We start from the raw sequence: 26357 nt of genomic DNA, 5'->3' as shown, positions 1-26357 counted from the left end.
TGTGCTTTAAGAAATTGCCCACTGAGAGATGTTAATGAGAGTAATAAAAGACAGAGTTGTCCATGAAGGGCATTTTCATTTTGTGGTTCTGGCAGGTTAAGCATTGATGTTCTAATTGAATTCATAGTGAGGCCTCCTTTGTTTCTGCAAGCATCTGAGAGGCCAGATGCACATGCAGTGTTGGACTTGGCATAGCTTCTAGACTGTATGTTAGCCTGTGAATCCCCTCTGACCATAAATGAGCAGTTATCTGTTAAGTACAAAGCCTTTTTGTTTCAGTATCGTTTGGGGAAACTACCAATGCATATAAAACAGGCACACAATTAAGAACTCTTAAACTTCTCAACTTCATTACCTAGAAAGATCAGTGTCAACATTCAGCTCCCTCATTCATAATCTTTAACAATGAATGGCTATGTTTTATTTTGTGAAATTTCTGCATTATTTGTAGCCTCTAAAAAGTAATGTTCTTGATAAGGCTCTTGCTTGGGAACCCTACAGCTTTCAAGCCAAGCCATCCCCATTTTAGTTGAGCTTCACTCAAATCTCTCTCACTGTATCAACAATTACTTTATGGACTAGATAGAAGTGCTGAGCTACATTTTTTTTATGCTTTTAGAAGGAACACTGAGATCATGTTAATAAAATAACTACATCTAATATTTATTTAATGCAATTATGATGAGCCCAGTACCATACTAAATCCTTTACACAAGTTAACCCATTTGAACAACCCTGATGAGATGGGTATTATTATTATTCCCATCTTACAGATGAGTACACTGAGACAGAGAATTTAGAAAATTTGCCAAAAGCTATGAATTAGGGCTGGAGTTGTAGCTCAGTGGTAAAGTGTTTGCCTCACATGTGTGAGGCACTGGGTTCAATCCTCAGCAACACATTAAAAATAAATAAATAAAGGGTTTTTTTTTAAAAAAGCTATTAAGTAGTGAAGCCAGTAGACCAATCCAGGTAACCTGTCCCACAACTCATATTACTTTCTTGAAAAATTTTTTTGCTATATAAAACATTTGCCTTGTTCAAGCATCAAACTGTAAAACAAAACACAATTGGAAAAATCCAGTTTTTGTCTCTCCCCCTGTGTGGTTTGAATGTATTCCCTAAAGTTAATGTGTTATGAATTTCATCCTCATTGCAAGTGTTGGGAGGTGGGCTTAATAAAAAGTGATTAGGTCATGCCCTCATGAGTGGATTAATGTCATTGTCAAGAGAGTGAGTTATCATGAGAGTGGATTTGTTATAGAAAGAAGTTACCCAAAAAAGATGGGGGGGAAGAAGGCATCCAATGTTCTTTTGCTCTCACACCCACTTCTTACCCTACCTCCGTGGGATGATGCAGTATGAAGACCCTTACAAGATGCCAACACTGTGCTCTTAAAGCACCTAGCTTCTAGAACCATCAGCTAAATAAATCACCCAGTCTCAAATATTCTGTTTATAATATAGCAGCAGAAAATAGACTAAGAAATTCCCTTTCCTGTTTTCTTCTATACTGCAGATTTTTTTAAGTTTTTGGTTTGCCCTTTTATAGTTTCTTTATGAAAATATTTTCAAATATGTATATATGTGTATGCCACTGTATATGTATAAAACCTATATTGCTAACTAGGATGTGCTCTAGCTGTTTTGTTTGTATTCAATTTAAAGTCTTTTAAAAATGCCTTTTCTTTTCAGAAGCAGGTTCATGAGACCAGTCTGGTAAATATATTTCATATCACTTTGCAGATATCTTCCTGAGTGCTGAACTTACATTCCCACTACTTCTTCACATTTTATATTCTGCTTCATGCTTGAGATTTTGACTCATATAGCAAGATAAGGCAGACTCACACTCTGCCTTGAGTAAAAATGCTTCTCTAGAAAACTTGGATATGACACTGTTTGATCTGGCTAACTTGTAAAATTGAAATTGGGCTTATCATACAAGTATGCTTTTATCCTAAAGAGGAAGGGAAAATTGTAGTAGTCGTAGGATTTAGCTGTCATTTGCTTAAGAAAAACAGGTATGAATTGGTGTTCTACAGTTTGAGGTTTCCCAGACTTCACAGAGTGTCTGTTCCCTGGAGTTTTGGTATTTCTGAAGCCATGAACAGGGCCAGATGTCATTGGCCTCTACTTTTATATCTACCTATAGTTTCAAGTTACACTTCCGTAAATATGTATATTAGTTTCCTGGGGTACCTTAACAAATTGCTGGAAACTAGGTGGCTTAAAATGATGGGAATTTATTCTCTCACAGTTCTAAAAGCCAGAAGAACAAAGCTAGCCAGTCTGCACTCTCTCCAGAGTCTTTAGGAGAGATACCATTCTTTGCCTCTTCTAGCTTCTGGAAGCTGGTAGCATTCATTGATTTGTTTATCAGTGCATCACTCAATCACTGCCTCAGATTTCCCCCTGCTTTTTCCTTATATGGACACTTATCATTCCATTTAGAGTCCACCCATATATCCCAGAATGATGTCTTCATCTCAAGATCCATAACTTAATAACATCTACAAAGACCCTTTTCCCAAATAAAGTAACATCCACAGGTTCTGGGAATTAAGATATAAACATACCTTTTGTGTATATCCATTCAACCCATTATTATATGTTTCTAGGCTACTTAGAAAACATTTTTATAGAACAGAAATTAATAAGCAGACATGTTAGTTTTAAGATATGTCTCTTTGTTTTGTGATTAGATGGTATGGCATTATTAAGCCCAAAGCATGATATTATAATCAGTTGATTTAGTTTGTAGAGTGTCACTTGGAAAATAATTAAATATTTTGGGGTGTTAATAAATATTTGTCTTCCATAATCTTTCCAGATCCAAGGTAGAATTTGCCACAGCACTGTCATTTTCCCAGACATTAGTTTAGTACAATTGTAAATTGCCATCACTACTTAACCACTGGCTCATTAACAGTAATTTATAGAAATAGATTGGAGTGTTCAGCATAATGATGAGTCAGTGTCTCCTGCTAGTCACTCAGAACACTGAGCTCTCTGCAGAACATGTTAAATGAATATGTCTGTGATTTACCCACTTAAACAAAGCATTATGTAATAAACCACCAGTGTTTGTTTCCTGTAGACTTAGATTTCTCCCTTTGCAGCACCCAATTAACTTTAATTGGCCAGGATTCCTGGTAGGAAGGTCATTTTGTTGCCCCTTGGCCATTTGCATGTTCAAGGTAGATTTCCTTCTCTACTTTGCTCTGGTCATATTTATTTTAAATCTTCCCTAAGTGAAATAAACAAGCATTTGCAGAATTGTCCCCTGCAAAGTAGTAAATGGAATGAGCTTTTATTCATTTAAATGGCATCATTTGATTATATGATAATTCAATCCTATATTGTGTGAAACGATATCAGTTTAAACAGAACTGCACTTCCTCAGAATTAATTGCTTTATTAGATCATACTCTGTGTTTCTATGTTCATGTTACATAGAACTTGGTGAGTGGTTCTCCTTAGAAAACCTTGATAAGCATTAAAGGCTAAAATGTTTGCTTGATAGCATCTCTTCCTTTGATTTTTCAGAAATGTGGACACATTTATCTTCAACCTGCAAGTATTAATGTTTTTTTTAATAGTAGAAATTAGTAAGTGAAGTATAGATCAATGCATACATGCTTCCATGTGAAAATGTATTCCCTTATTACTTAGATGTTAACTGGGCCATCATCACTGAAATCATTGCCAAGTTAGCTTAATAATCTATGATATACTCTCTTTCAGTTGCTGAAAAAACAGAATCAGAAAGCTGAGGCTTCTGTGGCAGTTTAGTCACTCAGAGATCTGTGGAACCAGAGTATCAGTTATAGTCTGAATTGTAGCTCCATACATACCCATTTGTCATTATCCCTACCTTTAACATTTGAACTTTCCACACAGTTATAGTTCCCTGGAAGGAGTGAATTTGGGGCTATCACTGTGAGCCTCTTGGCTGCCACAGTACATTTATTCCTATCTCCTTGCCCCTGAGGTATTCACTGATAGTGATAAAAACTGGTAAACCTGATAGTAAACAGTTAAAAAAGATGAGATTAAGGACATTTTTTAAATTTCTAAGTATAAAGATAACAACTAGAATGACACTACAAATTTTTAAAACATATACAAGGAATACAAAACTGGTAGACAAAGAAGTGTAGAAAATATAATATATATAATTTAAAATACAATAGAGTTAAAAACCAAACAAATGAATCATACCAATAGATATGAATAGGCTTAACACTTATTAAAGAAAAGTATTTTCATGTGGCTCACAAAATGAGACCCCAACTGTATGATGTATATAACAGCATACCTACAACACCTATTCAGAAAGGCTAAAAATAAAAGAGATAGACAATAATATACCAGAAAAATGGAAATGAAAACATCAGGAGTAGTGATCCTGATATCAGACCAAGTAGAATTCAAGCCCCAAAGAAAAAGAAGGAGACATTTCAATGCTAAAATCTACAGTTCACCATGAAAATGTGCTTAGGAATATTTTTGCACTGAATAACACAGCAACTATCTTTATGAAACAGAATATACAGGTGATCCAAAAAACAGAGACATACTAATCATAGGAGACTTTAAAAGCACCTCTCAAAGTATCAGACAGATTAAGTAAACAAAAAAATAAATCATCATAAAGAAAACATCAGTAATTTCCATTATGTAGTAATATTATAAACAATATTGTTGTATATAATATTATAAACCAATCTATTTTTTGTATAGTATTGGGGGTTGAACCTGGGGCCTTGCACATGCAAGGCAAGCTAACTCTGAGCTACATCTCTAGCCCCTTTTGTTTTATGAGGCAGGGTCTCTTTAAGTTGTGAAGGCTGGCCTTGAACTTGTGACCTATCTGCCTCTGCCATCCAAGTAGCTGGGATTGCAGGCACACACCACTGTGCCTGGCTCAACATAGTCTTCATAGGTTTGTCTACAGAGAAATAAAATACTTCAATTCTCAATGTTTTTCATGTTTTAATTATAGTATATTAAATATCAATTCTATTTTTTATTTCTATATATATTATAGTAGCACTAAAAAAGCTTCTGATGTTTTGACAAAATGTTTAGAAGTCACAAAACAATCATAATTTTTCCATTAATTATTAATGGCGAAATTAATAGGGTTGGGGTGCAACTCAGTGGTAGTGCACATGCTTTGCATGCACAAGGCTCAGGATTCAATCCCTGGCATTAAACAAATAATATTTCTTTTCATAGTTTCAGCATTATCATTTCTATGATCCCACACTGCTGCGCACAGTGTGACTGCCTGTACTTTACAGGCCACTATGCAAATAAATTTGAAAACCTAGATACAATAGATAATTTCCTGTGGAAATACAGGTTACCAAAATTGACCCCATTAGAGGTAATGAGCTTTAAAAGGGCAATTCCCACAGAAGTAGACAGAATTATTAAGGAAGTACCCCCACAAAAATGGCACTAGGTCAGATTATTTCATAGGTACCAAATAATCCCAGTATTTGGTACCTATGAAATCAGATTATTTTAGAGCCTTAGATGTCAAAATTGCACAGGTGCCAATCTGAAAAAACACCCTGTGGCCACAGGTGGAATAATTTAAATAAGAAAATATTAATACTGAATTATAACCCAAAGAGTTAGATATTTATGAATCTATAATGATTTAAATAAATAATTGAACAAATAAATGAGGAATTGGCAGATCTTCACTATAGAGGGATTTCCATGAATAAAGGAAGTGATGAAAATAGAAAATCACTATTAGAACACCATAGTAATAATTGTTGGAGGCAAGATATCTACCAATGGACTCTAAAGTTAGTCCATGGCAATTTGAGGAAAAACAGAATATAGTCTCGAATTATCTTCTCTAAGGTATTTAATTACAAAGGGAAATATAGTAACCTAACACTGGAGGAAACCAACAACAAGACACTACCTGAACCAATGACCAAGTTTAACATCACCAGAAATTACACATCAACATCATACATTCCTGATGTAATAATGGATTGAAGACTCATTATTTCTGTGGTATTCTTGCACAAAGTATAGAACCTCAATCTGTCATGAGAAAACATCAGACAATCCCCAGTTGGGAGGATATACTACAAAACACGTCATCAACATTCATCAAATGTCAAAGTTATGACAGACAAAAGACAAAAGAGAAATTTACAAATTGGAGGATACCAAAAGATATAGACTATTACAATGTAAGATCTTAGGTTGAATTCTAGAACAAAAGGACATTGAAGGGAAAACTAGTGAAATTTGAGTAAAGTTTATAGCTTAGTTAGTAGTATTGCAATGTTAATTTCCTTGATTGGCTCATTGTACTTGGATTATTTAAAATGTTAATATTAGACAAAACTAAAAGAAGGATGTACAGGAACTCTTACTGTTTTTGTAATGTTTCTATAGGTGTAGAATTATTTCTAAGTAAATGAGCCAATGGCCAAATAAACAATTATAAGTTATCAGTTAATATTTGTTTCTTAGTTTTAAGAGAGTTAAGGATTATTTGATGCAAACTGTCTTAGAGTAATTTATATTGTTAATCTAAATTTAATAAGCCCAAGAAAATAATTCAGGAAGGACTCCTTTACTCTTTATTAAGTCCAAAAAAGCTTAGCTACCCTTCAGTTCTTCAAAACTTTTCAAACAGAAGTTGGTCTGACTATTTAGGAAGTAGGACAAGGGATGGCCTTTTTAAAAGGAGAATATTAGCTGGGTGTGGTGGCTTGTACCTATAATCCCAGCAACTTGAGAGGCTGAAGCAGGAAGATCACAGATTTGATGCCAACCTCAGCAATTTAACAAGACCCTAAGCAACATAGTGAGGCCCTGTCTCAAATTTTAAAAATTAAAGGGCTTGGAAATGTAGCTCAGTGGTAAAGGGCCCCTGGGTTTAATCACAATTCCCAAAATACAAAAATAAAAGGAGAACATTAAATGGTATTAGATCCATAGTTATGAACTAACTTCTCAAGGCATGTGCAATATCTTCCCAGGTATTCCGGAAGGACCTCATCAGTGCCATGAAAATTCCAGATTCTCATCACGTCAATCCTGACAGCTATTACCTCTTTTCGGACACATGGAAAGAAGAATGGGAAAAGGGAGTCCAGGTACCAGCCAGTCCAGACAATATTCCACAGCCTTCTGTCAGGTATTTGCATGCTTGTACCTTTGACTTGGGGAATTAATGCTCTTAATGTTATTTGTATGCTGCTTGGGGAGAAAGAGTGACTAATTACACATACATAATGCAAAGTCACATAACATGCTTACCAATTCACTAAGGCACATTATACCAGGCACATTATACCAGGTCATGGTGGATCTGTAGTTAAAGTAAAGCTCATTTGTTCAAGAATATAATGCAAGCCCATTTATAGGATGAAACTGTTGGAAATTCAATCTGAAATGATGGTAGGGTTTTGAAGAGCAAGATTTCCAAGTCTGATTCAATATTCAATAGCATTTATTAGTCTTAAAAGAGAAATAGAGCATTAGTTAATAACTTTCCCTTGGGAAGTTGCTTCATATAATAGGATCATCATAGTGATGGCATCAATAGAGGGCCAAAGCCTACAGTTTCTAAAATGCATAAGCCCAAATGAAAGGGGAGTATTGGAATAATTGGATTGACTATAAGCATATGGCCTTCATTTGCAAAGACTTGAGAAGAAGTTGAAGTACAAATGGTCTTTGGTTTTGTGGAAAGAGAAGGACTTTTCTGCCAGAAAAAGTATAATTTCAGCTCCTCAGAAATAATGGCTACTTTGGGAAGCCATTTTTGTCTTACTTGTCTTTGTGTTCCCAGTGCTTCACATAATGGCTATTATGAAGTGAAATATTAAATATAAGTTTGAGTGAATGAGGGCTTGGGTTGTGGCTCAGTGGTAGAGCATTCGTCTAGCATGTGCAAGGCCCTGGGTTTGATCCTCAGCACCACATATAAATAAATAAATAAAAGGTATTGTGTCCAACTACAACTAAAAATAAATATTTACAAAAATTTTTTTTAAAGTTTGAGTGCGGGCTGGGGATGTGGCTCAAGCGGTAGCGCGCTCGCCTGGCATGCGTGCGGCCCGGGTTCGATCCTCAGCACCACATACCAACAAAGATGTTGTGTCCGCCGAAAACTAAAAAATAAAAATATTTTTTAAAAAAGTTTGAGTGAATGAAGAAATGAATAAGTAGATCATACAGCTTCAGATAAAGGGGCTGGTAGGACCTGCTAGTTACTATGAGAAATAGTTGATCTCATTGTACATCTATTTCTACCACGTTAGGTTCTTAAAGGTCAGAGATAAACATCCTTGAATTTTCTGCTCTCAGCACCAGGTTTTATCCTCCAGAACTGCTTGTTGAATCACTTCTAGAAACCAGGGCCCAGGCTGTCCCTCCCACAAGAGGCTATCCACATTCTGTTAAAGAAAGCTTCAGAGCCTTGCTCAAAACATGTCCCATGTCTCACTAGTTCATCATCAACACTTTCTCCTCCCTCCTAAATATCAGAATAGCATCATGAAGAACACAAGAGTTGAGCATTTTCTTGTCTTTGCTGTCTGTATTTTTGTATAACTGTAGCAGCCCTGGTGCTGAGCTAACAATCCTCATTCCATTGACACTCCAAGTCAATATCAATTATCTGTACAATGGCAATGATTTTAATTTTTCAACTTAAATGGAAGGTGTCCATTGTACCACTTTTAAAATAGCATCTATCAGGCTGGGGATATAGCTCACTTAGTAGAGTTGCTTGCCTTGCATGCACAAGGCCCTGGGTTCAATCCCTAGCACCACACACACAAAAATAATATCTATCAAATAAGTCAGGTAACAAGAATAGAGGAACAGTTTAGAAAAGACTAAATTTAGAGACTAAAAGAGTTAGCCTTCTCTCACAAGGAGAGAGATGCACTCCTTAATTCATATGAGACTTTGGTGCTATAATATTTGTTCTGAGAATTCAGAATACTTAACCATTTTAAGTGCCATGAATTTTTGCTGAATCTCTTCTGTTTCCCATAGTTCTTTCCCTGTCATATGAACCCTTAATTTTAATTGGACAACAAAGCAGAATATTAAATTATTGATCATATTAAATTCCTTAATGAAATTTGGACCTGGTTGTACTTGCTAGGTAGAATGTATTGTTTTTAGCCATATGATCCGGTTATACCTCTCCTGGGTATATACCTGAAGGAATTAAAGTTAACATACTATAGAGATACCTGCAGACTCAGGCCTTTCATTTCACAATTTACAATATCCTAGGTATAGAATCAGCCTAGGATGCTGATCAGTAGATGAATGGATAAAGAAAGTGTGTCATATATACACAATGGAGTATTATTCAGCCATAAAGAAAAATGAAATCATGTCATTTGTAGGAAAATTATGAAACTGAAGATCATAATGTTAAAAGAAGTAAACTAGACTCAAAAACAAGTATCACATGTTTTCCCTCATATGTAGGCTCTAGGGGAAAAAAGAAAGACAACTTGAAAGTAACACAGAGACTATTAGAGAAGAAGAAGGGATTGGGGGAGGAGGAGATGAGTATGATCAAAATTTTTCTGCACATATAATGTCACAATGAAACCCATTATTCTGCATAATTAAAATTCACTAATAAAAATGTGAAAAATCTGTATGGTATGAAATGATCTTAGAACATTGATGAAGAATTAGTTTTTAATATTACTTCATTTAATCTTCAAAAGCAAATAAGTTCAGTTACCATTTTGTGGGGAATACTAGGGATTGAACTCAGGGGCACTCCACCCTGAGCCACATCCCAGCCCTATTTTTTTTTGGATTTTGTTTAGAGACAGGGTCTCACTGAGTGCTTAGAGCCTTGCTATTGCTGAGGCTGGCTTTGAACTCTCAGTCCTCCTGCCTCAGCTTCCTGAGCCACTGGGATTACAAGCGTGCGCCACCACACCTGGATCAGTTAACATTTTTGAGTACTATCTATATTTAGACCATTTATTTTGCCCCATGCTGTGCAGTTATTCCAAAACAGACCTTTTACAGACATGATCTAAGTCTTTAGGGTATTTTTTTGTTGTTTTGTTGTTGTTTTTGTTGTTGTTATTTGGTACCCAGAGGCACTCTACCACTAAATTTTATTCCCAATCCTTTAAATTTTTTTAATTTTTAGAGATGATCTTGCTAAGTTTCCGAGGCCAGGCTAGCCTCAAACTTTAGATTCTCTTGCCTTAGCCTCCCAAGTCACTGGTTTTATAAGCATTCACTCCCACCCCCAAGTCTAGGTTTTTGACAGAGTTTCCTAATTTCCCATCCATATATCCTTTAAAAAATGTTTTTTAATTGTAGATGGACACAATACCTTTATTTTATTTATTTACTTTTATGCAGTGCTGAGGAACGAACCCAGTACCTCACATGTGCGAGGCAAGCGCTCTACCACTGAGCCACAACCCCAGCCCCATATATCCTTTTTGTGAAATGTATTTTCATATCTTTTGCCCATTTTCTAATTGGAGTATTTATTTAATTTTTTTGTCTTGGAGATTTGACCCAGGGGTGCTTTACCACTAAGCTACATTTCTAGCCCTTTTCATTAATTTATTTTTGAGACAGGATCTTGCTAAGTTCCCAAGGCTGGCCTCAAACTTGCAATCCTCCTGCCTCAGCCTACTGAATAACTTGGATTACTACACCACTGTCCCCAGCTTAGATCGTGTGCTTAATGTCATCTCTTTGAACTCCTCATCTATCTGTATATCCCAAAGATTTTCTCCTATTTTTTACAAATTTCAGTTTTAGGGCTGGGGATGCATAAAACTGACTTATGACTGACTGACATGTATAAGGCCCTAGGTTCATTCCCCAGCACCACACACACACAACAGCGTTTTATAGTTTTATAGTTTTACATTGAAGTGCATGATCCATTTTGAATAAATTTTGTATAAGATGTAAGGTTTAGGTCTGGTTTCAAAATCATATGAATTGATTTCTCCCACTTTATTCTTCTTTTTTCAAAATTGCTGTGGCTGTTTTAATTTTTATAAGAAACCTTGCTGAATTTTCATAGGAGTTAAACCTGTATAACATTTGATGAAAACTGACATGTTTACAATGTCAAGCCTTCTTATTTCTCATTTATTTAGATCTTCTATGATTTCTTTCATCAGCATTATGTAGTTTACGGCAAACAAGTCCTGTATGTTTTGCTAGATTTAAATTAAATGTTAATTTTTGAGCAATTTTTAATGGTATTATAATTATAATTTTCAGTTTCCATATGTTCATTGCTAGTATGTACAATTACAGTGAATTTTTGTACATTCATCTTATATTCCTACAACTGGGCTGAATTATGTAGTTTTGTTTTTATTATTTTTTCTTTTGATTTTTGTAGTACTAGGGATTGAACCCAGGTTCACTCTTATCACAGAGTCAGACCCCCAGCCCTTTTTGGTTTTTGTTTTGGGACAAGGTCACATTATGTTGCCCAGGCTGAACTTGTGAACCTCCTGCCTCAGCATCCCAAGTCACTAGGATTACAAGTGTGTGCTGCTGTATGCAGCTCCTTAAAATTTTTCTATGTAGACCATCATGTCCCCCCAAAATAAGGATTGTTCTCCTTCTGCCTTATCAATCTCTTTACCTTTTATTTTCTTTATTGCCTATTGCAGTAACTAAAACTTCCAATATAACATACTGAATAACAGTGGTGAGAGCAGACATCCTTCCCTTGTTTCCAATCTTAGGGGGAAAGCAGTCAATCTTTCAGTATTTCAGTATGATGTTAACTATAGGGGTTTTTTAAAATAAATTTTCTTTATCAAGTTTAGAAATTTCACCTCTGCTAATTTGTGTAGTTTTATCATGAATAGACACTGGATGTTGTCAAATACTTTTTCTGTGTCAAATGATATGATTATGTGATTTGTCTTCTTTAACCTGTTAGTATTATGAATAACATTGATTGATTTTTCAAACATTGTACCAGCCTTGCATTGTTGGAATAAAGTCCCATGTGTTAGGCAGTTTGGGCTACCATAATAAAATACCACAGTCTGGGTGTCTTTAACAACAGAAATTTATTTTTCAAAATTCTGATGGCTGAAAGTTCCTGATCAAAGACCAGAAGTTTTTGTTGAGGGTCCCCTTCCTTGTTTTCCACTTCCTTATATGGCCTTTCTTTGGAGCAGGTGCAGATAGAGGGAGATATTTTCCTTTTCAATAAGCCTATCAGAGCCACAAAGTGTGGTGGAACATGCCTATAATCCCACCTGTTCAGGAGGCTGAGGCAAGAGGATCACAAGTTTGAGGCCAGCCTCATCAAGTTGGTGAGACCCTGTCTCAAAAATAAAAAGGGCTAGGGATATAGGTCAGTTATAGAGTACTTGTGTAGCATGCACAAGGCCCTGAGTTCAATCCCCAATACCACACACACACACACACACACACACACAAAAAAAAAAAAAAAGACTACCAGTTCTATTGGATTCAAGCCCTACCCTTATGGGCTCATTTAGCCTTAATTACCCCTCTGTAGGACCCGTCTTCAAACACAGCCACTTTGGGGTTAGGGCTTCCACATATGAAATTTTGAGGGGTATAAGACACAATTCATAACTTACTTTCTCAAGAGTTCAGAATTCTTTTTTTAAATATTTATTTTTTAGTTGTAGTTGGACACAATACCTTTATTTTATTTATTTTTATGTGGTGCTAAGGATCGAACCCAGGGCCTAGCACATGCTAGGCGAGCACTCTACTGCTGAGCCACAACCCTAGCCCTAGAATTCTTTTTTTGTATACTTCTTGATTTAATTTGCTAAAATTATCTTATTGAAAACTTTTCTATGTTCCTGAGGAATATTGACCTGTAGGGTTTTTTCTCATGATACTCTTATCTGGTGTCATATCAGGCTGATACTGGCTTCATAAAATTAGTTGGGAAGTATTCCCTCCTTCTGTTGTTTAGAAGAAATTGCATAGAATGGATGTTCTCATTAAATATTTGATAGAATTCTCCAGTGAAATACTTTGAATCTGGAGATTTCTTGTGCCAGGCAAGCATTCTGCCACTGAGCTATAGCCCCAGCCCTGTCAAATTTATGTGTATAGAATTTTTCATGATATTCTCTCTATTGTTTTCATTTTAAAATGCAGCAATCTTAGCCAAACTTCCACTTGCAGAACGATGAAGTAGATGTACTTCTCCCTATAGCCCCTACTAAATACAACTAAAAACCCTGAGCATTTTATGTAACACACACCTAAGTCTTTGAATGGACAATAAAAGAAGGTAGAACAGCTAGAATCCTTGAGCCTTAAAGAACAACACCAATGTATGTTCTCTGGGTTTTCTTTTTGTTCCCAGACTTGGTGCTAGTAGCAAAACCCAGAATCACCAACTGGCAAAGACAAACAATAAAGCTAAGAAAGCCTGCTAGAAAACTTTTAGATAATATCTGCTTATCTGCAGCCAAACACCACAGAAAAACAACTGCTAGTCAGCTTTCAGTCACTGTGACAAAGTCCCTGAGAAAATCAATTTGAAGGAGGAAAGATGTATTTTGACTTAAGTTTCAGTCCATGCTTACGTGGTCCCATCATTTTGAGCCTTTGGCAAGGCAGAACATCATGGTAGGGAGCACAGGGTGGAGCAGAGCTGCTCACCTCATGGTAGTTAGGAAGCAGAGGATGGGAGATGGGAACTGGCTGGGGATAAAATTAACCCTTCAATGGGATGTTCCCAGTGGCCTACCTCTTCTGAGTAGGCCCCACCTCCTGAAATTTCCATCACCTACTAACAGCACCACCAGCTGAGGATCAAGACTTTGGTGAGGTTGGGGACATTTCAAATCCAAACTATTAAAAGAGTCACCCCAATTGTCTCCTGAAAAGATGCAGTAGGGAGTCTAGATGGTCACCTCAACCCACCTTGCAGTAATGCTGGCACTGGATCAGGGGTTGTGTCAGAGGAAAATTATTGGAAAATCCATATTTTCACATCTTCCCAGCAATAATGACACTTTTTTCTTCCATAGTATCAGTGAAAGCCATACATAGACTGCTATAAGGCATTTTTACCAATCCCAGTAAAGGAGGTATCATTGGAGGCCTAGTGGAAGCCAGAATTCCCAGCCTCGCCCAACAGTAATAGGGATTCCCCACCCTTGGATGTTGACAGAGGCCAAATATAAACTAGAATTTCTACAGCCACCTGACAATAACAAGGCAATATCTTCCAGCTCCACCCCTGTCTTCAGCCACAGTAGTATCATAGGAAACCAGCCAAAAATGATGTTTTAAATAAGATCCAGAGTTTCATAATACCCAAAATGTCCAGATTCTGATAAAAAGAAAGACTCATCAAGAATACTCCAAGCCAGGCATGGTGGTACACACCTATCATTCCAGTAACTCAGTCACAAGTTTTGGGCCAATCTCAGCATTTTAGTGAGACCCTCAGCAACTTAACAAGATCCTGCCTCAAAATAAAAATAAAAAATGGGAATGTAGCTCAGTAGTAAAGCACCCAGTACCACATGCACAAAAACGGAATTCTCCCAAGAGGACTAGGGCTGTGGCTCAGTGCTAGAGCACTTGCCTAGCATGTGTAAGACCCTGGGTTCAATCCCCAGCACTGAAAAAAAAATATTACCAAGGGATATGTTAGAAAACTACTCCTAAAGATATTTTTACAAGGGGCTACTATCTAGTTTTTAATTCATTTATTTCAAGCCTTCAGAAAATCTGTAGTGTTGTGGTATTTATGTAGTTTCTGTATTGTTAACAAATGATTCTCATATACACATTAGAAAATTTTGTAGCATAGTCTTTACCTGCCAAATATTTAGGTAAATTAAAGTGATACTGAGGGATCACTTTGCATATGACATTAGAGGAGGCCTTAAATCAAGTGAAAGTAGTGGCAGTTTCTTTTTTATTGACTCCTCAGTGGCATAACAGTGTCCATGTGGGCCAGAGATAGTGGTGTTCTAGCCACTATGGCCTACCATGAAGAACAGATAAATAGGCCATCTTTCTGCAGAACAGATGTGGTTGTGGGTCCTTCCAACAAATGCCAGTCATCTAGAAAGTTATTATAATATTATATATTATAATATTTAGTTACATTCAAACATCTGAATTGAAATCGGCACTTACCTCATCCTGATAAAATTGTTCAGACCTCTGGGCTTTTGAGCCTTTGTTAATTTGGTCAATAGTCAGGTGGTCATTCAAAGATTTTCTCTATACCTAATACATAGTGGCTGAAAAAAATTTACCCATGGATAATCCCAGATTTCCTCCAGCTGTAGCAATGTTATATATTTTTGAAGATATTAAAGCTATGTTTTTGTTTGTTTCGTTTTGTTTTCAGTGCTAGAGATTGAACTCAGGGCCTCATGATTGCTAGGCAAGCACTCTACCACTGAGCCACATCCCTAGCCCAAAGCTGTGTTTTTTAAAAACAATCAAAAAGTAATATTTTTTCACTGATCTTCATAATTACCCTCTATTATTATAAATACAGTAATTTCTCCTTGGAAGTTTGCATTATTCACTTTTTACCCATGTATCTTCTTGCATTTGGTGTTACCATTTCAGCCTATAATGTTTTTAATTTTTTTTAAGTTGTAGGTAGACACAGTACCTTTAATTTTTATTTATGTGGTGCTGAGTATCGAACCCAGGGCCTCACACTTTGAGATGAGCGCTCCACCATTGAGCCACAGCCCCAGCCCATATAATGTTTTTTATTATCAGACTTAGTCCTTAGATTCAGACCTTTAGTTCGAAATATATGTGGAAAGATGAGTGTGGTGGCATCACCATTATAATGTTCATTATTAAAAACTTTGCATTGAAATATGATATACACACAAAAATCACACAAAACATATTTGTATAACTCAATGAATTTTTACAGAGTAGACATATTCATTTTAACTGCCATCCAGATCAAAAAATAGAAAATGAGGGGCTGGGATTGTGGTTCAGTGGTAGAGCATTTGCCTAGTGCTGGTGAGGCCCTGGGTTTGATCCTCAGTACTACATAAACAACAACAACAAATAAAATAAAGATTAGATTCTTTAAAAAAAACTAATAAGGGCCAATCAACAACTAGAAAAAATATTTTTAAAAAGAGAAAATGACCAATGCCCTAGAAGCTCTCCTTCTGTTCCCTGTCAGTAACTGACCTTCCTCACCCTAGGTAACAGTTGTGCCAGTTTTTGAACTTCATATACATAGTTTTACATTATATATTCAAGACTGGATTGTTTTGTTCATTATAATACAACAGTATTAGTAGTTTGTTAATTTTCACTTCTGTGTTGTGTTAGTTAACTTTTCATTCCTATAACCAAAAGACCTGACAATAACAACTGAAAGTAGGGAAGGTTCATTTTTGGCTTATGGTTTTAGAGGTTTCTGTTCGCTGCCGGCTGGCTCTAAGGCAGAAATATCACAGCAGAAGAACATGGTTGAGGAAAGCTGCTTAACTCTTGGCAGCCAGAAGGAAGGGAGAGGGATCAAGGCCAAGATACAGTCTCCAAAGGCATACCCCTAATAACCTATTCCCTCCAATCATATCCCCCACCTGGATACAATTTCCATCACTGCCCAGTATTCCATTTAATTATCAATGGATTACTCCACTGATCAGAGCAGAGCCCTTGTGATCTAATCACTTTGCAAAAGTACCACCTCTGGACATTGCTGTATGGGGGACCAAGCCTTCAACAGCTGAGACTTTGGAGAGATAATCCAGATCCAAACCATAACATGTCACATTCTTTTTTTGTTTGTTTTTTGAAAGAGAGAGAGAATTTTAATATTTATTTATTTTTTTTAGTTTTTGGCGGAGACAACATCTTTGTTAGTATGTGGTGCTGAGGATCGAACCCGGGCCGCACGCATGCCAGGCGAGCGCGCTACCGCTTGAGCCACATCCCCAGCCCCATGTCACATTCTGTTGTGTGAACGTGCCACAATTTATCCATTCTGTTCTCAATGGATACTTGGGTTGTTTCCTGTTTTTAGCTATAAAAAAAGCTAATGCAAACATTTTTGTTCATCTTTTGGTACATAGTTGTGTACATATTTGTTAAGTGCCTACAAGTGGATTTGCTAGGTCATAGAAGTGTGTGTCAAACTGTTTATACCTGTTAGCTATAATATCTGCTGCCAGTGTAGTTATACCAATTCATGCTCCCACCAGCAGTTTATGAGAGTTCTGTTTGTTTTACTTTCTTAACAACACTTAGTATTGTCAATTTTGAGTCAGTCTTTTAAAGTTTAGCCATTCTGATAGATGAGTTATTATAATTTCAATTTTTGTGATAACTAATGAGGTTGAAAACCTTTTAAAGTTTGCTTGCCATATAGTTGTGGTGGTGCACACCTATAATCCCAGAGACTCAGGGGGCTGAGTCAGAAGGATCACAAGTTTGTGAGTCCTGCCTGGGCAACTTAGTGAAGCCCTAAGCAACTTAGTAAGACCCTGTCTCAATTTTTTTTTTTAATTAAAAATGGTTGGGATGTGCTCAGTGGTTAAATACCCCTGGGTTCTGGATTCAGTCCCTGGTATGATAACAAAAAGTTTGTTTGCCATATAGATAACCTTTTTTTTTTTAAGGACACAATATCTTTATTTTATTTATTTTTTTATGTGGTGCTGAGGATTGAACCCAGTGCCTCACGTATGTGAGGCAAGTGCTCAAACACTGAGCTACAACCCCAGCCCCTGGATAGCCTTATTTTTAAAGTGTCTAAAGTCTTTTGTCTGGATTTTAATTGGATTGTCTTCGTTTTGTTTTGGTTTTTTAACATTTTATTTTATTTTATTTTATTTATTTTTATGTGGTCCTGAGGATTGAACCCAAATGCTTCACACATGCCAGACAAGTGTTCTACCACTGAGCCACAACCCCAGTCCCAGATTATCTTATTTTTTTTCTAATTGATTTGCAAGTGTTTATATACATTGTAGATATAAGTCCTCTTTTGTCTATGTAATTATAAATATTGTCTGTTCCATGAATTGCCTTTTCCCCCTCTTAATTATGTCTTTTGATAACCAGAAGAAGTTTATTTTTTTAATCTCTTCTTTTTTGGGGGGTACCAGGGATTGAATTTAGGGGCACTCAACCACTGAGTCACATCCCAAGTCCTGTTTTGTATTTTATTTAGAGACGGGGTCTCATTGAGTTGCATAGTGCCTCACTAAGTTGCTGAGGCTGGCTTTGAACTGGAGATCTCCTGCCTTAGCCTCCAGAGCCATTGAGACTACAGGTGTGTGCCACCATGCCAGCTCAGTCTCTCCTTTTATGGTTAATGGCATTTGCGTTTTATTTAAAATATTTTTGCCTACCCCAAGGTCATAAATATATTTACCTTTGATTTTTTTCCAGGAACTTCATAAACACATTAGATTAATTCAAAACCATTTATAGTCTACCTTTCCCATGTACAACTCGAGACAATTTAAACAAATCACTAGCTATGAATAGTCTTCTTTTTAGAAAAAGACAAATCTTGAAACAAATTTGGATATTATTACTTTGTAAGCTATGTACCAAAGAAGCACTGCATATTTAATCTCATAGTTTCTGGAAAATTTATGTGTGTCTTGTCCTTTTCAGTTGTGTTCATTTCAGTTAGAAACAGACCTTTGATAGCAGTTTCAAATCTTTAGCTTTAGTCAATATTTGAGATTTCTTCATTTGTTCCCAAATGTTTGTTGCCTTTAGCTTTAAAAAAAACTTTATATGGTAGTAAAATTAAAATATACAAATGTGTATAATTATTTACACCATTCAAGATAACATTAATTGGAATAATAGGCTTTTGGAAGAATGTTTCAAAGGAAATATCAACTCAGTATTTATAGGGTGGACTATGCCTATATATATTTATATGTATTCTTAGGATTGTGTTTATGTTTATGTTTATGAATCCTTTTACAAATAAATGACTCCAGAGTAGAACTAGGTTCAGAAGCCTTCCAGAGAAATAATTTTCGTTATTTTATGATGATATCTATGCCTATTTCTGGGGGATTTTTGTTTGTTTGTTTGTTTTAAGATAACCCACCCTGTTCTTTAAAATTACCAGGGATTGCTGGGTGCAGTGGTGCAGGCCTGTAATCCCACCAACTCGGGAAACTGAGGCTGGAGGATCAAGAGTTTGACTAGCCTCAGCAATGTGGCAAGACCCTATCTCAAAATAATTTTTTTTAAAAAAGGGCTAGGCATTGTTATACAGAATACATATATGATGATGTGATGAGAAAAAGAAAAAAAGGTGTGTCACATTAAATTGGATAGAGAAAAAGGATGGGAGAGGAGGGGAGGAGTAGGGGGGATAGGAAGGGCAGCAGAATAAAATAGACATTATGATTGATGTATGTACATTCCATGTATGTATTATATGTCAAAATACACTCTGCTGTTATATATGACTAAAAAAATTAAAATAAATCGTATGGTTAAAAAAAAAACCTAAAAGATTGCCCAGTATGCTCATTTCTTTATACAATGCTTCCTCTCTGTGTGCTCCTGAACCATAATGTTCACATGTACAAAGTTTAAATCAAAATCACCACTGCTAAAGCATATTTATAATTTCAGAAAAAATTCAATTTGTGTAATTCAAACTATTGAAGGGCTCTGTATAAATAAATAAATAAATAAATAGTAAAGATTACCAAAAAAAGGGGGCTAGGGACATAGAGTGCTCCTGGGTTCAATCCCTAGTACCAGAAAAAAAAAGTTGCCAGGAATTTAATAATCCATATTTCCTCCTGGTTATATTTTCTAATGCCTCACATGGTATTTAAACCATCAATTATAGAATAAGTTGTTGACACAAAAAAACTTCCATTTTTCCCTTGTTTGGTTTCCTTCGGCTTTTGAGTGTCAAGAAGGGTAAGAGGAAGTATGTGTTTGCTCAGGCCTGCAAGTTGATGTAAGAGTAGGAATTTTTCATTCTATTATGTTACCCTAGCTCAGACTTATGGTTACTGTTTATGGTTGTGAAATGCTTTCAGTTTTTGTAACTCCATAGCCTCTTGATTTAACTCATTCGTGTAGTGAAAATAATAAGTATAATAATTACTGACATTATTGAACACTAAGTTTTTACTATACACTATGCCAAACACTTTATTTCATATAATTATAATAACCAATACAAGTTTGGTATTTATTATTATTTTTATCATAATTTATCATTCTTATCCCTACATATTAGCTAAGAAAACTGAGCCTTATGCAAATTAATTGCCCAAGATCACCATACAAGTGAATGGCAGAAAAATAGGCCCATGAGAATCTAAAGTCCATGCTCTGTACCACCATCCATTATTGTTTCCGTGGTAGAAAATCATGAATTTGACTGAACTTTATCTTTGGTTGGGGATCTAGCTGTGCCTTTGTGCAGATATCACCATCTCTCAGTTTTCCCCTTTTAATTACATTTGGTGACTACTGTACCAAGAACACAGAATAATGCAACAACATTTTATTAGAATGAATGCTTGTCAGGTCCCAGGATCCATGAGGATGAATGATGCTTATCAATTTTGAATTCTTGAGTTAGGTTCAAATCCTATAGTTCTAGAAATGAGGGTTTAAACTTCTTATTTGTGTCATTAATGTCATTAATATCATTAAAGTATCAGTGTTTCACAGCAGATGACAAAACTCAATTTGCAGAACCATTTGCTTCCTAGAAAGGAATCTACCCTATCTCAGAGGGCAAAGCAGGGAATGGAAGGAAAGGGAGAGCACTGTTATGGCCTAAGTATTATTGTACTTATCCAGTCAGTGCCTGGAACCTGTCTGATCAACCAATGTCTTCCTCTTGCTTTTCTAGGGTTATATCTGAGAAAGCAAAAGAGGTTCTCTTTGTTCGACCCCGAAAGTACATCCGTTGCTCCAGCCCAGAGACTACAGAGCCTGGCTACATCAACATTCTGGAGTTGGCAGCATCTACATGCCGCTATGACCTAGATGACATGGACATCTTCTGGCTTCAGGAACTCAATGAAGACCTCGTAGAAATGGGTAAGTTATTTTCTCATAAGTAATTGTTCTTTGACTCAACTCATGAGTTTTTTTTTAAGTTGTTAGAACCCTTAACTTGGTTTCATCTTGTTCCCCTTCTTTCTTTTCTGGCCTTTTTTTTTCTTTGATCTTACTTTATGAGGTATGTCTTCAAATGCATAAATGTATTGAAACAGCAATGATATTTAAATCTGACCTTTTCTTTCCTCATTCAAGGTAAATAACACAGGTCAAGGATGGCATATAGGTTTAGAGATTGTTTCCCAGTGCCGAGTGTGACTGTGGTCATGGCTGATCAGACTTTGGTTAAGAAGGATTCTGAGCTCCTGCGTTGGCCCTGGAAAGTACTCTGATCGGTGAGCAGGGTCAGGTATAAAGATACATGTGCCAGGTGTTTGAGAGAAGTTCCAACTTTAGCATTGAGCACCACTATTACAACTGATAGATTGCTATGAACAGTACCCCTTAGTGCTAGACTTATAATTTTGCTGCCCAAATGAAAAATGGCAGATCTAGGGAGAAACATCCTCCAAGCAGCTCTTAGTTTCCTCCATTGAGTTCTGGAGTTACCATACAATTTTTTATAAATGAAATAAACATTTTACTATATTTATTAAAGCAAACAAAAACTTGGAAAGAAGCATAACAATAATTTGAAAGTAAATGTTACCAGACAGTACCATATAATCAGTGCTGGGAAATGCTAGGCTGAAATGAGACTCACTTCACACTTAAACCTTTTGTTCACCTGTTTCAGTCTAAGCAGAGTGTAGGTCAAGTTTTCCTGTGGAACTGTAGGTGATTTTTAAGTCTCCATATGAGATATGATAAAGAATACATTTGATTTCATTTTTGTTTGAATCACATTTGTTTATTGTCAATTCGAGGATAAATGGTTTTTCTTCCTCCTCTCTTTTTTTTCTTTCTTTTAGGCTGGTATTTAAATGCAAGTGAAAAAATAAAATTATATTAAATCCAGTTTGGCATGGTGATAGTAGTTATTCTGCCAGTAACCAATTCTCACTCCTTGCATTTTTAAACTTGTTGATTTATATCTTCTCTTACTCTCCCCTGCAAGAGGAGAGGGGCTGGTCAATTTAGGGTGGTAATCACAAAGGGAAAGGAATAAAAGACTGACAGATGGAACATCAGAGTATGAGGACATAATCAAGTAGACTGATGGCTCAGTGCATGGTGTTACATGTAAAACATGTAGCATCGTAGATAATGCAATCACTTAGTGCTGCCTATGAAACCACCTATGACAAGGACCCTTTGATACTTTTATAACTAATTCATTTTAAATAAACTTTTTATTTTTGAATAGTTTGATTTTCAGAAAATCAGTGTAGAAAGTTCCGATGTACACCTCACACAATTTCAGTTCCCTAATGTTAGCATCTTACTTTGCCATGGTACATTTGTCAAAACTAAGAAATCAACATAGGCATATTACTGTATAATCCCATAAACTTTATTGGGATTTCACAGGTTTTTTTTTTCCTATTCCTGGCCATTTTCTGTTCCCGATCCCATTCAGGATACTACATTGCATTTAGGCTTAGAATAGTTTTGAAATAGGACTTGCCTTATCTCAAGTTTTCCTTTAGGGTGAATGACATTGTAATGACACTTCTAGGAGCTTAAAATAAACTTTATAGAAACAATTTTAAATTAAGTACTTCGGGGCTTAGATTAAGGAAGTTTTAGGCAACTGGGAATTGTGGAGCATACCTATAATCCCAGTGACTCAGGAGATTGACACAGGAAGATTGGAAGTTTCAAGGACAACCTCAACAATTTAGCAAGACCTTGTCTCAAAATAAAAAATTAAAAATGGCTGGAGATGTAGCTCAGTGGTAAAGCACCTCCAAGTTTAATGCCCAGTACCAAAAAAGAAAGAAAGGAAAAAAAGAAATTTTATAAATTCAGTGCTCACTATATACTGGCACCCACACTATGCAATGTATGAATATTATTTTATCCTCAACAAATCAGTGAATTTGTTATTTTATCCTTACTTTGTAGATAAGAACACTAAGCCCTAAAGAGAATAAATGACTTGTCAAAGTTTACATAGCTAATATTAAGTAAAGTTGGAATCCAAGTTCTCTTAATCAGATTATTATTTATACATATATTACATATATAAATATGTATATGTGTATATATATAGACATGTATACATATGTGTATATATATAGAGAGAGAGACTTGGCTGGGAAAATGAAACATAAGGCCTGGGTAGTTTTTTGTTTTAAAAGAAGCTACATTAAAAGTAGTTTGTAAGGAATTTCAAAGATCTTTAGAATATCTTACATTACAAATGAAGTAGAATTCTTGAATATTTTGTCTTGGATCATTTTGAGAATTACTCCTGAGTTTACAAGCTGTTAGAATAAATATATATGTGCTCTCACAAAATCATTAGTCCTTCTAAGAAGAAAAATGTTTAGTTGTTACCAACATCTGCCATATGAATCCTTTAGTTAAATGTGGAAGGCTAAGAGAAAATAAAAGTATAAAAGAAAAAAGGAATAAAGAAACAAAAACGTAATTTTAGAATTGCAGTCAGACCTTTATGAATGCTAATAGGTTTATATTAGTTTGCTATTGAAAGTGGTATTGAGTTTTATAAAAGTCAGGCTTCAAAAACAAAATAGTTTATATGTTTAATCATGTACACATAGTATCTATACCTTCCTTTTATGGCTTAAAATTGAAAACTTCCTTATATGATCATGAGATAAGCTTATTGCAGCTAGGTTGCTAAGAACTATTTATGTCCAAATTGTCATGTGATTTAGTTATTGTATTACACTACAAATTAAAGTGTTCAAAATTACCAAGCTTGGGAATAAGAGAAAATAGAGATTTAGGAGGAGACTAACTAGGATTTAAACAAAAAAAATCAAAGAACCTGTAAACTTCTAAGAAATATGGTAAAATGTATTACTCCTTTCATGCGTCAAACACTAATATGTATTTATAGGTAAATGTTAGAATAGCTCGAGAACAAGATTTTTTAAATTTGGAGTTTTTTTAGAACAGGGAAAAAAACATTGTTTTCTCCTCTAGAATCCTACTCACCCTTGCACTGGGCTCACGGTAGCTTATTTGGGAATGACAGCTGACTGACAGGTTGATTGATTGTTTGTATTTCTGTGCAGGTTATGGGCCAGTTGATGAGACCCTTATGGAAAAGACAGTAGAAGTCCTGGAACGCCATTGCCATGAAAATATGAACCATGCTATTGAGACAGAGGAAGGGCTAGGCATAGAGTATGATGAAGATGTGATCTGTGATGTGTGCCGGTCTCCAGACAGTGAAGAAGGGAATGATATGGTATTCTGTGATAAGTGTAACATCTGTGTGCATCAGGTTAGTGAGAGTGGAAACCGCCACCTTCCCACGGTCAGCCTTTCTAAAACTTAGTAATGATCTCAAACACCCCCACATCTGGGTAGCACTTTGCATTTAAGAGTGAAAATAAGACTTTGGCCTGACTGTTCTTCAATATTTCTTCCATAACAATACTTCTTGTGATACCTGAGATGTCTGAATTATCAAGCTTACTCCAGGAAGCTAAATCCAGGTCTTTTATTATGTTACTTTATCCTCAGACCATTGGAATTGCCTTATTCATTTCCCGCAGGGGGTTCCCATGTTGGCTGCCTGGGATTCTCTCCCTCCTGCAACATCCCAGGTTACACACATGGTCAGTAACCTGAGTGAGTTTATACTTCTTATAGGTGGAATGCTGGACTCCTCATCCTAGTACCCAAGGCCCTCCCTATCCCCAAACGTACTACTCCCGGGAAGCTAGGTCCACCTCACTTTTAGAGATCACAGAATTTTAGGACTCTGAAGGGCTATTTAACTTTTTAACTTTACATACAATATCAGGAGAGGTTAAGTGACTTTACCTAAGCTATTTTTTGGTCATTCATTCTACCACACTGACCTCTTAATTAATGATTGTCAACACTCCTTTCAGGGGCTGGGTTTGTGGCTCAGCAGTAGAGCGCTTGCCTAGTACATGTGAGGCCCTGGGTTCGATCCTGAGCACCACATACAAATAAATAAATAAAATAAAGATATTGTGTCCAACTACAACTAAAAAATATTTTTTTTAAAAAAACACTCCTTGGGCTGGGGATGTGGCTCAAGCGGTAGCTCGCTCACCTGGCATGTGTACGGCCTGGGTTCAATCCTCAGCACCACATACAAATAAAGATGTTGTGTCTGCCGAAAACTGAAAAATAAATATTAAAAATTTTCTCTCTCTCTCTCTCTTTCTTTAAAAAAAAAACCACTCCTTTCAGCTCTGTCCTTTCTCCTGCCTCCACAAGCTCAGTGCTCCAGCAAAATAAGGCTACTCAAAGTACAATGATGAATATTGCTGGCACTGTCCTGTCTCCATGTTTCAGTCATGTCACAATTTAAAAATGTCTTCTCCCATCTCCAGCTATCAAAAATCTACATATCTCCCAAAATGTAATTCATCTAGCAAACACTGTAAGTGCTCAGCACCATCCATGTGCCAGGACTGGGCTGTGTGCAGAGGACACAGTCAGTGATAAAGAGGCAGATATGCTCTCTACTCCCAGGAATATCATAGTCTGGTGTAAGAACTACAAGGAAACCGCCAATTTAGCATAGTATTCCAAGTGTTTTTAAAGATATAAGTCCATGCTACTGTGAAAATGCAAAGTGGGGATAGGAGTCAAGGACAACTTGAGGGTGGCATTCATGCTGAATTATAATGGCCAAAAGGAGATGTCAGGTAAACCAGCAAGGAAGAGAGGAGAACATATAACAGGTAGTGAGAGTAAGCAAAGTGTATTGGAGACAGTTCTGAGTACATCAGAACTTCAGAGTGGAGTAGAGAAGGCCTGGAGACTGAGGGAAGAGAAGGAGACACATGTGAAGGACCTTGTGACAAATTGAGGAATTATTTATTGTTTTTTCCTGTCAACTCTGAAGGAAATGATTTGCATTTTGAAGAGATCATTCTGGCTAAAATAACTAAAATGATTAGACCAAGTAACATAAGAGATAGAGAGCAAACAGGGCTTAAGATTTTGTTTTTGCCAGGTGTGATGATCTATGCCTATGATCCCAGCAATTCTGGAGGCTGAGGCAGGAGGATCACAAGTTTAAGGCCATCCTCAGCAACTTAACAAGAACCAATCTCAAAATAGAAAGGGCTGGAGATGTAGCTCAGTGGTAAAGAACCCCCCTAGGTTCAATCCCCAATATCAAA

At 36.2% G+C, this 26357-nt stretch overlaps 1 protein-coding gene across 15 annotated transcripts in view; it reads left to right on the top strand.

Annotated features, from left to right (window-relative positions):
- The window catches only part of Jade3 (jade family PHD finger 3), a 135304-nt gene that overhangs the window by 79105 nt on the left and 29842 nt on the right, over nt 1–26357 (top strand). For 12 of the 15 annotated variants that reach the window (XM_078034890.1, XM_078034899.1, XM_078034896.1 and 9 more), the window contains 5 exons: nt 1696–1719; nt 3550–3576; nt 7026–7183; nt 20900–21090; nt 24261–24472. In XM_078034890.1, coding sequence (XP_077891016.1) covers nt 1696–1719; nt 3550–3576; nt 7026–7183; nt 20900–21090; nt 24261–24472 — 612 coding nt within the window. The remainder of the gene's footprint in view (nt 1–1695; nt 1720–3549; nt 3577–7025; nt 7184–20899; nt 21091–24260; nt 24473–26357) is intronic. The other 3 variants (XM_078034903.1, XM_078034900.1, XM_078034902.1) reach the window with 2 other exon arrangements.

The sequence above is a fragment of the Ictidomys tridecemlineatus genome, chromosome X (genome assembly GCF_052094955.1).
Source record: "Ictidomys tridecemlineatus isolate mIctTri1 chromosome X, mIctTri1.hap1, whole genome shotgun sequence".
In the NCBI taxonomy this organism is placed as follows: Eukaryota; Metazoa; Chordata; class Mammalia; order Rodentia; family Sciuridae; genus Ictidomys; species Ictidomys tridecemlineatus.
The sequence above is the reverse complement of the archived record's forward strand: the minus strand, read 5'-3'. Positions and strand labels throughout refer to the sequence as shown.